The 16319-nt window shown below is 33.3% G+C and overlaps 1 protein-coding gene across 4 annotated transcripts in view; it reads left to right on the top strand.

Moving 5' to 3' along the window:
- LOC149084179 (fibronectin type-III domain-containing protein 3A-like) overlaps positions 1-16319 on the top strand; it is a 49129-nt gene that overhangs the window by 11137 nt on the left and 21673 nt on the right. For 3 of the 4 annotated variants that reach the window (XM_089234522.1, XM_089234523.1, XM_089234524.1), the window contains exons 4-14: positions 4667-4865; positions 6472-6612; positions 6772-6831; positions 8666-8712; positions 8953-9113; positions 9200-9259; positions 10463-10506; positions 11151-11245; positions 14343-14396; positions 14936-15060; positions 15925-16084. In XM_089234522.1, coding sequence (XP_089090648.1) covers positions 4667-4865; positions 6472-6612; positions 6772-6831; positions 8666-8712; positions 8953-9113; positions 9200-9259; positions 10463-10506; positions 11151-11245; positions 14343-14396; positions 14936-15060; positions 15925-16084 — 1146 coding nt within the window. Of the gene's footprint in view, positions 1-1137; positions 1577-4666; positions 4866-6471; positions 6613-6771; positions 6832-8665; positions 8713-8952; positions 9114-9199; positions 9260-10462; positions 10507-11150; positions 11246-14342; positions 14397-14935; positions 15061-15924; positions 16085-16319 lie in introns of those variants that run through there. The other variant, XM_089234525.1, reaches the window with a different exon arrangement.

Below are 16319 nucleotides of genomic sequence, written 5' to 3'. Positions count from 1 at the left end.
GGAATGAAAACGTTTAGGGCAAAAGTATGGTTTTCGTGAATATGTGTCAGCGAAATCTGTGTCAAAGCCTTGAAAATCTCCCTTTGCAAGACTATCTGGCCGCCAAATTCTATATATTCCAATCCAAATTGATAGTTATTAAGAACCTTGCTATCAAGCTTTGTAGGATGATGAAATAATTTTTCCCAGAAGTTACTTTTATGTCCGATAATTATTGCAAAATACCAGACCAAACCAGAATTGAATTTTGAGCCGATTCCCATCCTTTTGGGGACGACTGTCGACATGCAAATTGGCCAGGAAGGTCTATGAAGAAGAGAAAAATGGGAAAATAGGTCAAAATCGGTCGGTCAGGCTAGACAAAAATAAGCCAGAGATTTGTCACCACAATCACAACCCCCAGAAAGTTCAATATATCAGTCACAACAAGAATCATTACCAAGGCCACCAAAAACACAGCTCCCAAGCAATCCCCTTTTTGTTCTCTAGGGTATTGCTGTAAAGATCTCATAAAGTTTCGAATGACCTGCCATAGGTTGACATCCCATTCAATCCATGTGCTGGTTGAGAGGAAGAGCCGTACTTGGTGGCAGGAATTTTTTACTCTGATGAGAAATATAATTCTTCAATCAAATTCTATCGAAAAAAAACTGATCTCAGACTTCTGAAATATGCTTCTTTTGAGCTTTAGACCATTTTGAGTGTTCGTAAACCCAGATTCGTTCGTAAGTCGAATCATTTTTTTTTGTTGTCCGTAAACCGAGGGTTGACTGCATGTACAGATATCCGATAAATTCTAGTTTTGGCTTTTTTTTTTGCTGAAATTCGATTAGCCGAATCCCGTTATAACGAACTCCGAGACCGGAGAAATCGCTTCGTTAAGAAGAGATTTCGTTATAAACCAATTCCAGGCTTTCGCATTGTACCTAACAAACTTATCTGGGGGGGGGGGGATTAGAAAAGTGTTCGTTAAAACGCTATAACGGTTAATAAAATTTTTCGCTATAACGGTATTCGCTTAGAGGAGAAATAAGGTACTATAAAATAAATAATACGGTCCCGTTTTTGTCCCCTGTAAAATATGGTCATGAAATAATCGGGCGAGGTCCCCACAATAATCGTTATCGTCTGGCTGTCGTCCAGCAGAGCGTGAGAGGTAAACAAAAGTTGAAAGATTGTATTGTAAAAAAAAAACTGTCCACAGCGATCGGATCTTTAAACGCGATCAATCATTTGATACAGCTTTCATTTCGAGATCACACGTTAGATCTTCCGGTGTGTTCTCCTCCTCCTCCCCCTCGTTATATTTCGTGCGGCACCTGCCGTGGGAAATTGCTTTTTTTTTTTGTTTGTTGTTTTGTTTTTCTCCCTTTGAATTGCTATTGATGAGTTTGCGCATCCCGTGAATGCCGCGTATGCACAACTGCACCAGGTGTCTTTTTCTCACATACACGTCATTCCTGGCGTATACCCGGGTTGAATTGGTTTCAATTATAATTACCCAGTGTTGATTTTTTTCAACCTTTCCTCACTATTATAGCGTACAGTGGGCATTTCTTTTTCGCACTAATTACCCGTGAGTATGGTTGACGACTCCTATTAATTTCAATACTCACCCGCATGATTTTTCTATTGAATATATAGTTTTGGTATCGCTCAAAGTTTAGAATTTTGTAATTTTAAGATTTTGTATGATAGGCCTATTGTTTTTTTTCCTTAGCAAATATGAGTTGTGTTTGTTAGCAGGGGGGGGGGGGGGTCTGTTTTTGTTTAGAATTTTTCTTTTTTTTGTGAAAGGGGTCATTAATTTTGTGGGAAGCGAAATAATTAGTTACTATGGTTACTGCACAATGATAAGAAAATCGCAATTTCTTTAAACCCTGCAGTGCTCCCCCGTGGTGGTCGAGTGGTCATAGTGACGAATGTGCAGTGCGAGAATCCTGGTTCAAACCCCACCGTTGCCGCATTGGTGGTCGGCTGAAGTTGGTTTTGCTGCTTTTCCCAACTTTGAGGCACGAATGCGAGCAGATAAGCAACAGGCCTACAACGTTACAATTATTCATTCATTACACTTCACTCACTATGAGTTAAGAAAAAAAACTCATAGTTTTAAAAAATTGATTGCGGATAGCAGCACTACACGTAACAAGCATTACACAGAAACAAACTTTATGTATGGTTAACTATACGTACACGCATATTCCAACATGTACCAATTTGTTAGAAGTTCCGTAGAGGAATATGGACGAGGTGCATGTCTGGTTTAGTAGCAGTGCTCATGCTGCATATTGTTCTATTAAATGTTGTGTAGGTGTCTCACAAGCACCAAGTATATTTTTGCACTAGTAATATATATTTTGGTCGTTCAATTCAAATTTATAAGTGTAAACACACAGATTAATTAAGTAAAATTAAAACAATAATGCAACTTCTAAGCAATTGTATAATTATATATATGTGTGTATTTGTAGGTTCTAATTATAAACACAAATCACAAAATTCAGTTTACAGTCTGACATATTCTTTACTTTATTCAACATACGCAAATACAAGTTGAAAATCAAGTTTTCTTTGTCATGTTTGATCTAAAAGTAAGAAAATAGCTATTAAGAACAGCTGTTGCCATTAAAAATCGAAAATACTAGATGAAATACATTTTTTAATAGCATTTACCTTCACAATTGAATCACTTCATGTGGCGTCTGCTAGACTCCAGTAGTGCATATTTATAAACAGCTTCTTCCCTTTTGCACTGAAATTAAACTGACGCGATGTTGATGAGTTCTAGAAATTGGTATTTAGTTAATGTTGGAAGTAATATGGCAACGAAAGTCACTCAATATGTGTAAAAACAGTGAATAAAAGATATGTGCCTGGCATCTCTGGGACACCACGTGATAACTGCTGGGTTAAGAAATGCGCCAGATTGGATGGTGTTGGCGACTTATTGTTTTGGCATAGTCAAAAACTTAATGACAAAAAGGTATATCGTATAATGGGAATTAACCATCTGGTTAATTTATTACAAAAGAAATGAAATGTCAAGTTTCATCGATTAAAAATGGTTTCATTAATTTGTATTTTGTAGAGGGTTTGTTGTTCAGATCCAGATTTTTGCGAAGGATCTGGAAAATGAGCCTAAATTTTTGGCTGGGCAGATCCCTGGTTAAGGGTCTAACTGAGTGAGCAAATACAGGAATGGATTTTAGATTATCATCCAGCAGTTGTTTTTTTAAGCTATTCTGTATGTCAGTGACGTAACCTTTCACAGGTAAAACGAGAGACAAGCAAAAATTGTTTAAAAAAACCAAAAACTGTTCACACACACAGTGATCAGACTTTTGAACATCATCAATTATATGAATAGCTTGCATTTTGAAGTCATATACAGTAGAACTTGGTTAATTTGAATTTTGGGTAATTAAAACTTTTACAACACTTCTCTTGAGTTTTCTATCTAATGTAATATTGAAATTTCTTGTTTAATTCGAATGTTATAGATAATTCAAAGTTATGGCGGGAAATCGTAATTTTTGCATGAGCAAATTTAGTTGGAAAAAATTTTACAAGAAGGCAGATTTTGCTTTTCTTGATGGCTTTTCTTTTTTTTTGGTAATTTAATACTCATTTTAATATTGTTCAGCTGGAGTGCGTTGAGACTGTGTATACCTGTGCCTACCACTTGATATTGTTTGCGCTCTTTTCAACCTGAAAGCATAGTGACTTTAAGCAGCTTTAGTTACAAGTTAATGCAGTGTTCAAATGTCAGAGGAAATCTTGAATGTGTGTAGATTTTGCAGAAATTTTAGAGTGAAAGTTGTAGATTTGAAACAAAAAGAGCAAAGTATTGTTGAGACGGGGGGGGGGGGGGAAATCAAGAAAATTTGGTGTTGATAATTAAAACTACCCTTCAAATAATGTATAAACAATTTTAAAAAACAAGGACATTATTTGTGCAAGACTCTCTTCAAACATGAATGAAACGAGAGTCAATAAAAAAAATTGCTGAATTTTTTAAAGGGAATAATCTTGATTTTTTTATATTTATAAGTTTAATTCATATAAATATTGTTTATAAATGTTCTGATAATCAGTGCCGTAACTAGGCAGGTGCACCTGCACAGGACCCATTTGGAAGGGGATGGCTAAATTGGCCAAACTGGGCTTAAGAAGGGACCTCAATGCAACTTCTTGCACAGGGCATAGGAATGGCTAGTTACGGTCCTGTTGATAATGTAAAAGTGTGTATATAATGCATTTTTCCTTCAATATTGCTGTTCCATTATTTGGCTATTAGAATAATTTACAACTGACAATTTCTTCATATCCAGTAGCTTTTTACCTTTTTCACCAATATAAATTCGCAAATTGCACTGTTACTTTGAAAAATCTTTTTTTTTTAACTTTTTTTTTTTACTTGTCTATAATCGGAATTGCCAATGAGTGTCTTTAATGATGTTTAATTTTTTTTGTCATCCTCTGCATATTCAAATAATTGAGATTTTACTCTATGTATCAAACTCTATATCTTTCCCAAATTAGCTATTTTATGAGCTGTTGTTTGTTGCATCTTGTTGGGCATATTTACTTGATTATGCATCGCATACAAATATAGCCTGATAGGAAGATTTCCTTTTCCTCATCATATTACATTTGTATGTTTTAGCAAACTGCTGCTTCATCATCTGGTTCTGCCTCAAGTTCATCTCGAGGAGGGCCGTTCTTTATATATCCCCATCATTCCTATGCGCCTCCTATGCAATATCACACACATCTGCAGCCTGGACTAGCAAATATTACGAATCATGGTGGTCATATGCCTCACAGTTGCAGCAGTAATAATTCTCCAAGTGCAAGCAGTTTAGGTATGTACATTGTGATGTAGCCTATCAAAATAAACACATATCATGCATTTTTTATTTGCTTTTTGTCCTTTTAATATTTGTTTTATATTCTGTTTGTGTTATTAATCTATTTGTTATAACCACTTAAAGGATCGTACAAAAAAAAAGTGATATATTTTTGTTTTTGAGGATTGAAAAGAGCCCATAGCTGCCCTGAGGCCAAAAAATTCTCAAATATCATCCCAGTTGCAAACGATCATTGCTTTTTGCTATATTTGGCGGGGTGGGAGGGGGGGGGGATTCCTAAACAATTTCCAGAGGAAGAAAAAGTATAGTTTCTGTTCCCCCTCTTAAAATGAGAATATGAGCAATGTTGGTGGTGATTTTGTTCTTTTAATTTTCAAAGTCGTGGGGACAACCAGGATTTGGGTCACGACTATTGTCACATCATCCAATCATGATGAGAATAAGATGAAAAAAATCGCATAATACTTCAATTCCTATTTATCCTCTTGATGCCAATTCACAAAGATAGTATGTGTTCTGTGACCACCTGTCTCATTTTTGATATGTATGGTGATTTTTTTAAAAATATTTTGCATGATTTTTTTTGAGTGCAAACGACATAACTTAACCTGATGTTATTGGGTGATAAGTACAGTTGAGAGATGGCGCTTATTGGAATCACAGATAATGCTATCATTTGGGAATTTTGTGTTATCACTTTTGCAAAGATCAAAACTGATCAATATCATAACATGGGGGAAAAAATTTGTTTATAGGTATCGAGACTTCACAGGCAATGTTATTTTTTTTTTCTGTCGAAAGGTATTTTTTACTCATTCTGAAGCTAAGTTCTAACTAAACTTAATTTTTACTCCTCTAAGTTATCATTATCAGGCTGCAAGACTATGTAGGGGTTTAGAAGGTGTTTTCTTCCCATCCTTTTGTTGACAAACATTTCCATACTGAATGATGTAATCAACCCATGTGGGTTATTCACTGTGATCCATATAGGTGTGAAGCTGCTTTTGCAATGGCCTTCCTATAGTGAAGGTGAATGTATGACGAAAAAACCTATTTTATTCAGTTCTTCATCAGTTTCTATCGGTTGACTAGTTTTTTTTTCCAAGAGACTTTTCAGGGGATCCATGTATTGTACATTAAAAAAATTGTAATTTGTGCATTTTTCAATCAATTATGTGGGAAAGAAGAAAAGTTTTCCCAGTGTACAAACACCTGTTTACCATTTATGGTCACTGTACCTGCAAACAGGACTTTTTGGATAAAGTTATCATTCATTTATTATCAGAAACTGAGTCCTGATGTGATCACATAAAGCAGCATGCACTGTATAGTAGGTGAAGTTATGACTATGGCTGGAACGATGTCTCATTTTCGATATGGTCAGCCAACGCATATGTAGCACATTTCTGTCTTTCTTGGCATGAATGTTTTGAAACTCATTATCTTAGTGAGAGAAAGAAAATCTCCAATCAGAAATCTTGGAGTTTTCTGTTGTTTTATTAGTTTATTTATATTTTTGAATAAACAGTTTGGATTTATCATGTCGCTGACAGAGTTAAAATTATGCATGTATGCATTTTTTTCTTTTTTGCATTCCTAGGGCATTATTCACCAGTGAATTCACAAGGGAATATGAGCAAAGACGAAAGAACCCAGAAACAGTTTTTCAAGCTAAAGAAAAGGCTTGAAGCTCGCCAGAAAGAAAATAGCACAGCTCGCAGTGAAACATTTTCTCACAATGGTAAGAAAAAATTTCTGTACATTACAAGCATAAGTATTAATCTATATTGTGACTATGACTGGAATCAAGGTGTTTTCTGATTTCTTTCTTGAGTTTTATATATGAATGAATATAAAAAGGCAATTGTTCTAGTTCTATGAAATATCTTTTTTTTTTCAGAGGGTTCCAAAAATACAACTTCACACGATGTTCAGGCAAACTTGCAAAATTCTGCATGTGGTAAGTAACTGTGAACATTTTTTCAATTCATATCAATTTTATAACCAGTGTGTTATGGATTCAATTACCACACACACACACATATAATATAGACAAGGAGGGTAAACTCGTGGCCTGCATGAGACCCCTGAAGTAACTTGTGAGCATTCCGCAATGTCCCAACAAGATCCTAAAAAGTTTTTAAAATTAAAGAAAACTAATGTTATTTTGTTATTAAAAAGTGTGAGGAATTTGTCTAAAAAAAAAAAAGAGCCTATACATATAATGAAATCAGCTACATAATTGCAAAACATTCCAAACCCTTCAACTACGGTTCCTTGATTAAAGAATGGATGGTAAATGCTGCAAAAAATCTAATTGTGGCTCACCGAGACTGTCCATCCCTTTTGGAAAGAGTGCAAACCATCCCAAGATGGTCTCTGGGCTGTTAGCTGTCATGTCTGTCTGTCTCAAATATGTGCAAGCATTTCTCATGATATTTTTGTATCAAGGCAAATTGGGGTCGAAGGAATAACAGTAATAGTTGATAATTTTCATGACCAGTTGGAAGTAATATATACAAATATGCATTATTTTTCAATAGCGTTCAATAAAATTTCAGGTGTTCATGGATGTAGTGCAAATGATTGTTTCTTTGGGCTGATACAAACATTACTGAATAATTTTTAGAATGGCCCGGGGTCTAATTGAGTTTGAAACCCCTGATGTATTTGATTTGTGTTTTAAATCTGTCTAGTTCTAATCAAAAGTCAGATTATAAATTTTTTTAATGAGACTTAAAAAAATAAAAATGATTCATTGTCAGGAAATGGATTCATCTATTATTTCAAGAAAAGATCCCCTGAATTGTTCCATCATCTCTTTCCCTCATATTTTTGGGTCGGATATATATTATCAAAGATTTTCAAATTGATAAGAGTATTTTGTTTTGTGTCTTCTCACATTTTTTCTATATCATTGATATTATATACCTTTCACAAAATTTTGATAAATTAATTCTCCCAAAGCAGAATATACAGAAATCTGTGATGTACGTTGCAGACCAATCAATGCTAGTTTAGAACAGTCTGGAAGAATTTAAAAAAAATGTAGAAAATTATGGGGATTTTTACCGCTAAACATTTCCAGTTAGCTGATTGCTCTATGCAGAACAATGTAAAACATTCTGCTGTGTGTGTGTGCGTGCGGGGGGGGGGGGGGGGGATTTATTATATTTCAAATGCATCTTTTTTTTGTCTAAAATTTTATCAAATCTGGCACAAATTAGGACACAGTGACAAAAAAAATCACTCTCCTTTGAGTTTAATTTGACTTCTATCTGTTGATGTGTTGATTGTGTTTTTCTTTTTTGGACTGGGGTGTTCAACATCTAATTTTTTTGTTAGTGTCTTGAAGTAAGTTCTTGCAAAATTTTGAAATAAATTAGAACTCTATACCACGAAAGACATTTGGTAGTTGTTTGTGTTTTAAACTGACTCAGTTCTTGTCAGATTCTTTCCTGATCAAGATTGCTGCCTTTGAATGAGAGAGGTAGTGCCAATGTGACTACACAAGCTATATAGCTCTGCATCCAAAATTTCCTAATTCTTGTAGTTAGTTAAGTAACCACTGAGCATTGGAAAAGAAAAGAGCCATTGAAAATAAGTTATACATTTCGGGTCCTTGTCTACATAGCTCTTTGTGTAAAATGGCCATGGTTTGAGAAATATGATCCAACGGAGAAAACTATTACCAGAAAGTCAAATTTATATGTGTATTGAAATATGTCTTTTAATTTCACATGAAAAACTTGAAAATGTTTCCTGTTTTTATTCATTTTTTTCTGTATTTTCAGATCAATCAAAGGCATATGAATTCCTTTCTGCTGTTGAGAAGCCAAATGTAAGTTTTCAGCTACATTTAATATTTACTGGCAATCTATTCAAATATTTACGCCATAGATAAAATTTAAATTTATAGAACTAAATTCCGCATTGCTCATAATTTACATTATTAAAAATATGCCAAATGCGTGAATCAGTTTAGTTTAAAAAATATATAAATTAGCCTGAGAATGAAAAATTGCATCAAATTTTGAAATATTATTGATAATAGATAGATAATAGCTTTATTTTTCTGTAGATATCTGATGTAACAGCAAGAAGTGCCTTAGCGACTTGGTCAGCCCTTGTTTTACCTGTAGATTCCAGTAAAACACCCAGTGATATCAACTTAGGAGATATTTTATATACAATTTTAATTAGTGATAAAGGCCCAGATAGCCAGAAAAAAGTTGTTTATAGGTGGGTAGGCTTTTTTGATAAATTGACATTCAATATATTTAATTAATTATGTAGAGTTTGATGTTCTTATCTTTATTTTTCTTCAGCGGAAAGGATTTGGAATTCCGACTGTGTGATTTAAAGCCTGGCTCATTTTATAATGTATGGTAAGTTCATACATCTGAAAAAAAAAAGTTGTTTTTTGTGATTTCACTATTGAATGCAGTATTGAGTCCTTGTTTCGCCTGTAGATTCCAGTACAACACTCAGTGATATCAATTTAGGAGATATTTTATATACAATTTTAATTAGTGATAAAGGCCCAGATAGCCAGAAAAGACTTCACTGTTGAATTCACTCAATTCACTGTTGAAAAGTATGCTAATAAGAGACAAATTTTACAGTTATTATACAGTAGAACCTCGATGATCTGTGTGCAGATTAATCGGGAAGCGGATTAACAGTGCTATGAAAATTTCAATTTCGTGTCTTCTATATCTATGTTGTTGTTGGTTTTTTTTTCATTGGCTATGTAAGATTTTGTGAAGGTTTGTAATGAAAACAAACATTTCCATTTTTTAGAACTGGATTTCTCCAGTCTTTTACAGAATAGGAGATCTCTGAGAATAAGGATGCCCCCCATCCCCTGTTCTCAAAGCTGAGCTCCTATGTCAATGCATTCAAACGGCAACCCCCATATGCACACTTAAAAACCAGACATTCTTCTGGGGGGGGCGATCCACTCTTGAAGATTTACAGCCAATTACAGAAAATACCGGCCAGTTAGTCAAAATTTATTTTTTTTACAACTGAAACATGATGTACAACAATGCTGTAACTTTGGATGCAGTCACATGACCGCATGGTTCATCAGCTAGACCAGCGCTATTCTGTGTTTGTGTCATTCTCATAAAACATTTTATGACTGCCAAATGGCTGACATTGAAAGGATAACCATGCTTTTTAATTATCCATGATCAACTTCCCCAACATTAGCCCAGATAATCGAGGTTCTTTCTGCCAGCAACAAAACCCAGTATATTGGTAGTGTGGCTATCATTCAATAAGTGTAATTTTTTATTAGATGTTTTCGCAAGGTTAATATGAATATATACAGTGGATAGTCACTTTAAACAGGTAAAATACATAAATACATTTTTTTCTCGATTTTTGTTGTTTTAAATCATTTTTTTTACTCTCAGTGGTTTAACCATATTTTTTAATTATCTGTGTTCTCCGTCCACACAATTAGCCCAGATAAACGAGGTTCTACTATAGTATGAAATAGTTTCTGCTCATCTCTCATTTCACCTTGCATATCTATTAACTATTCAATTCTTACTATGGACATTATTTTTCTTCTGTTTCAGTCTACGAGCATCGTTGAATGATGTATCAGGAAATCCCTCTGACTGTAAGTTAATCTTTTCTTATTTTATTGAATTTATAAGGTCTAAAATTGGGCAGTTGTTCGTTGATAGATAACAATGCTTAACAATGATGGATCTACTTCCGGATCTGGCATTGGTTTTGCCATATTGGCACTAGTTTTTGAGATAAAGTAAAAATTAAATTTTAATAGTAATATCATAAGCAGCATACAAATCACATTGAAATTGTACATTATAAATAAATATAGTGAATCATCGGGACAAATATATTTCGGTGATTTTAAGAGTCATTTCGGGGGCACTGATTCTGAATTTAGCATTGGTTTCGCCGAATTGGTTCTAGTTTTTGGGATAATGCATACTCTGAACAATGTGATATGTACAATGCTTATGTGTTACCATTGAAATTTAATTTTCACTTTATCTGAAAAACTAGAGCCAAGATTCGGGATCAAGTCCCCCAAAATCATCCTAAAACCATTAAAATTTTCTTAATAATGTGATTTTTTTTAGCTATGTACTAGATATGCTAGGAGCTATAGCCCTTAGCGCCTCACCGAGAGGCACCAATATAATGATGGATGAATGTTAATTTTTGAATGTTAACATGGTTAACTTTTTTGAATGCTGCTAAAATACTCGTGCTGTTAATTTTGTATTGTTCTAGGTGCTTCTTTTAGAACTTTATCATGTAAACCTGAACAACCCCAACCGCCTAAGCTACTGTCAAGAACAAAAACCAGTTTGTTTCTGAAATGGAATGTAAGTTTTGTGAATGCATGATGTATCAAATGTTTTTTTTTCTAACGTTGTGTTTGTCTGGGTTGTGAAATTTCTATAAATTTTGATGTGCGTATTCTACGCTTTGTGGGATATATTTCCTATGGCAGTTATGCTGATGTGCTGCATACATTTGTTTTCATTTCATCAAAGTTCTTTAGACCAGCAGTTCTCAACCTTTATTGACTCGCAGAGCCTTTTTTAGCTCATATAATTTCTATGGTGGAGCCTTGTACGCCTCTTTTTTAAAAATAAATAAATTTACTGATTTTTATTTTCCTCGAGTGGTTGCTTAGCCTCTGGGAAATACTCTTGGAGTTGAGATAGCAACAAAGAGCTCCAGTTGAGAACCACTGCTCTTGGCAATAAGGTATAAATATGATAAAATATTATTCATTTTACTTTAAATAATCAGTTAATTAAGTTCCAATTAAGTTCATCTCAAATACTTTAATACCAGGAAGTTTCCTGGTAAAATTATATTTGTATTTGTTTGGTTCCCAGAAAATTATTCCAAATAATTTTTTGCCAGAATTAAAGATTTATCAGTCAAAGATTATCTAAAGCAAGGGGATGCATGACTTTTTTTTGAGTCTGCTGACCAAATATGTGAGATGACTATTGCTTGCTGGCCCATCGTACTGGTGTATTCATGATATTGATTAGCTTAATGCTTTTTGTATGGAACACCTTTTGGGGGACGGTGGTAATTCTCCACTTGGATTTCAAAGTATTAGCAAGGAAAGAATCGAAAGAGAATGGTGTGGTGAATGTGGAACATAATGCTCATTTCAAGTTCAAAAATATTATTTTTTTCATACTGATGTGAACATGCCCACCAGTTTCAGACCGAGATTTTATTTTAACTTGCTGCATATCTACCACTCATTTGTTTATGAATATACAATAATACCTTAATAAATAGTTGATAAGGTTTTTGCGGCCATCATTTGATGAAAATTGTTTGTTCTGGTTTGAAGACCATTGTCCGTTTGAGTTAGTTCTCAACATTTCCCCAATACTGGTGAATGATATCATCAGGAGAATTGATAAAACTGAAGTTTTATCAATTCTCCTGATGATGAATTAAAAATTACTAGTATAAAATATCTGTGTATTTTACCATGATAAATACTAAAAACTCAAAAAAGGTTTTTTTTATTTATATATAATTTTCTTAAATATTGTTGTTTGATTCCTATTTTAATAAATGTGAAATTACTTCAAATTTATATGATTTTCATAATATTGCACATCGAAACAGAGGGCACTTTGCTTAAGTTGACACTCCGCTTAATACGTCATAATTTTTTGATAACATGAGTGACAATTTATTGAGGTATTCATGAAAATTGTTTGTTCGAGTTCGAAGACTGCCGTCCGTTTGAGTTAGTTCTCAGCATTTCCCCAATACTGGTGGATGATATCATCAGGAGAATTGATAAAACTTCAGTTTTATCAATTCTCCTGACGATGCAGAGATGATGCTGATGCAATTTTATCAATTCTCCTGATGATGCCAACCACTAGTGTTGGGGAAACGTTGAGAACTAACTCAAATGGACGACAGTCTTCGAACTCGAACAAACAATTTTCATCAATACCTCAATAAATTGTCACTCATGCTATCAAAAAATTATGACTGCTTAAGCGGAGTGTCAACTTAAGCAAAGTACCCTCTGGTTCGATGTGCAATATTGTGAAAATCATATAAATTTGAAGTAATTTCACATTTATTAAAATAGGAATTAAACAACAATATTTACGAAAATTATATATAATAAAGGAAAAAAAATTACATTTTTGAGTTTTATATGGCATTTATCACGGTGAGTAAAATACACTGATCATTTATACTAGTAATTTTTAATTTAGACAAATTAGAGCAACTGTTAGAATAGTTGGACTTTCCTCTGTGATGGAACTATTGCACATTAATTTCATATACACACTACATTTATAATAAAACTACAAGGTAATCTAGAACACAAAGGTCCAATTTTCAGTTTAGAGCCTTGGGCAAAAGGATAAGCAGACAGCAGAAGACCCCAACTTTTCAAAAAGAATGTCTAATTTTTCAACAAAGATTTTTAGTTTGAATTTGAAGCCCTAAATTAGTGCAACCCATGAAGAAATCAGGTCCAGCTTGAACAACCCCTAATGTTTCAAGAACTTTCAGTTTTTAGTCGGCAAAAACTTCCTTTGCATAACTTTTGTTACTCAAAGTTTTCTGGTTTGGTACATAAGGCTTTTATGGTCACTTTTGAACATATAGTAGTACTGTTATCAAGCTCTTTCTAATAAAGGGAGTCATAAAAATCATCCATTCCTCTCTCAAACTTTACCATAGCGATGAGTGAACCAAAATTAGCGACGAGTAAACAAGGTTTTAATAACATTGTTATCTATAAAAGCTGAATGAGACAGAGGAAAAACAACTTACTGGAGTGGTGACATATTAGGGTGATGACTTAACAAGGCTCTACTATAGTTATTAAGCGAGAGAAATAAATGATCTCGTGCTCATATTATTCAGAAACTGTAAAGCAGTTTGGCCTTTTTGCATCATTGTGAACTATTTTGTATAATATTTTATCATGTGTATATATTGTTTATAATTTGTGTTAATTGCATTTTTAATGGGGTTGCTGTATTTTTGAAACATGACATCCATATTTTTATGGGCATCTTTTTATCAGCCACCTCGTTGGGCATTTTGCCTGTTGTGGCGTTGTATTTGTATTCTTGAGTTTCTACACTGTTCATGCATATTGTCATGGCTTACTCTGGATGGAATTCAGCTTCCATATTATATCTGATAAGTGATTTAACTTGAATCAGCTTAATGCTGATCCTTGAATATGATGTCTAATTATTAAGTCTGTTGGTAAATGATTTACACATGTGAAATCTGGCATAATTACTGCTTACTTCATTTGTTTTTAGTGAGCAATAGGTTAGAGATTCCGATCTGAAGTTATGTGGCATTTTCAATGCCAGTTTTGTGCTACAAGTAATTATAAGTTTCTGTGTATAAAAACTGAATAATATAATACTGATTGTTTTCCTTCATGTTTAGGCTGCTGTCGATAATGGTTCGAGAATCAGTAATTATATACTGGAATATGATGAGGTAATATTTTCAATGAATATCTTGGATTCTCTTATCTCTTCTAACACTCTGATGCATTATAATTGCAATTTTTTTCAATTTAAAAGTATTTAATAAAATTTGGTGACAAACTGAATTTTTTGCAGACAAATATGTTTTTGTAAATTTGTTAGCTTATGAGCAAATAAGTATGTATTATGAACAAATTTTAAGATTGGCTATGAATGCATACAAAATAGTTTCTTTAGTTCAGGAAAGTCTTTCACATGAAAAGTGATCTCAATAACCTAGGGGTGGGCAATTTGCCTATTGTGGCCACTGTATTTGTAATTGAAAAGATGAGAAAACAAATTGTTTGAAAAGTACTTACCTACATATGATGGGATTGAAATAAATGTTTCATGTGGATTGTAATGAATAATGATCAATAATTTGGCTCATATATTTGAATACATTTTCTCAGCAGTAAAAATATAAAAGTTATGTAAGCTATATAATTGCCACTTATTGATTTTTATCAATTATTACAATGATTGAATTTAATTTTTTTTTCTTTTAAGGGGCTTAATGAAGACAATTTTGTTGAAATTTTCAATGGCCTTCAAAAGCAGTTCAAAGCTGTGAAGCTGAAGGCATCCACTTGCTATCGTTTTCGATTAGCTGCTGTGAATGAATTTGGCAAAAGGTTGGTAAAAAAAAGTGTTGAGAAGTGCTTTTATTTGCTACCAAGTATTTGATTTACAAATGGGAAATGTGCTCTAGAAAATTCTTAAAATCCAGTTGGGGGCACACACAAAAGCTTGAATGGATTGAACAAGTCAAAGCTGTGGCAGTGATTGTCGTAGTGCAGTGTGTATTTGATTTGTTAACACAACTGACATTCATATGAAATACACTGTACTGAATAATGCAAACAGATTTTTATGCTTTTTTTAATATCGTATAATTTCGGAACAAATTTTTGTTATCCCTATTATTACTAATAAAAATTTTCCTCTTTGAGATTCATATTTTACATGATTTAAGTAATTTTTGAGGATGAATCAAACTTGTAATTTTAAGGTATCACTTGAGATTTCTGTTTCAATTTGATGTTATGCTTTGCTATGAAGTAAAGTTTGAAATTATAATCAAAAAGGATGTCTACAAATTTTTGTCACTAATGATCGAAGTATTTGTAGTTTTTATTATTTACATGAGTGTTATTAATAATAATATATCAAACTTATTATTCTGATAAATTTCTGAAAAAAGTCATTTTAAATTGAACATGTATCTGGAATGAAAAAGTCCTTTTTTCCCCCCCTGAAAATCTACTGTAAGAATATTAATATCATGAGTGGATCAGTCTTCAAACTCTTTGTATGTTTACATGTAATCAAAACATTTTCGGTATTGTAGCAGATGAAAGACAGATCAAGTGCAATATGTTTTTTGTTTACTCTCTGACATTAGTTGCAGTTTTTATTATAACATTTACTTATGTGATTTTATATTAGCTATTGAAGGAGTGTAAAATATGCTAACTTTGCAATAAATCTGTTTGCAGTAATTTCAGTGATGTGGCATGTTTTTCAACGAGTGGGAGTGCCCCAAGTCAGCCTATGCCACCTGAATTACTTCAAGCACAAAGCTCTTCATTATCATTGACATGGGAACTTAGGCCTAATGATGACAGTTTCACACTGCAGATGGAAGAAGAGGGTTCAGTAAGTCTTTTTGAATATTTTCTGTTTGAGAAGAGATGGAGATGATGCAAATACAGTAGAACCACATTATAATGGACCCCATTATTACAGCCTTAGCTTATAACAGACAGTTAAAAAGATTATAATAATAATAGTAACGCTTATATTTTTATCTGACAAGTTTAAAATGTGTTTTAAGCATTTAAAAAAGTATTAACTTGTTTTTAAAAAAAACATTTCCAGGCAAGCGATTAAA

Source organism: Pholcus phalangioides, unplaced genomic scaffold (genome assembly GCF_987345545.1).
Source record: "Pholcus phalangioides strain wild (caught in Gottingen) unplaced genomic scaffold, Ppha-v1.0 ptg000008l_1, whole genome shotgun sequence".
Taxonomy (NCBI): Eukaryota; Metazoa; Arthropoda; class Arachnida; order Araneae; family Pholcidae; genus Pholcus; species Pholcus phalangioides.
The sequence above is the reverse complement of the archived record's forward strand: the minus strand, read 5'-3'. Positions and strand labels throughout refer to the sequence as shown.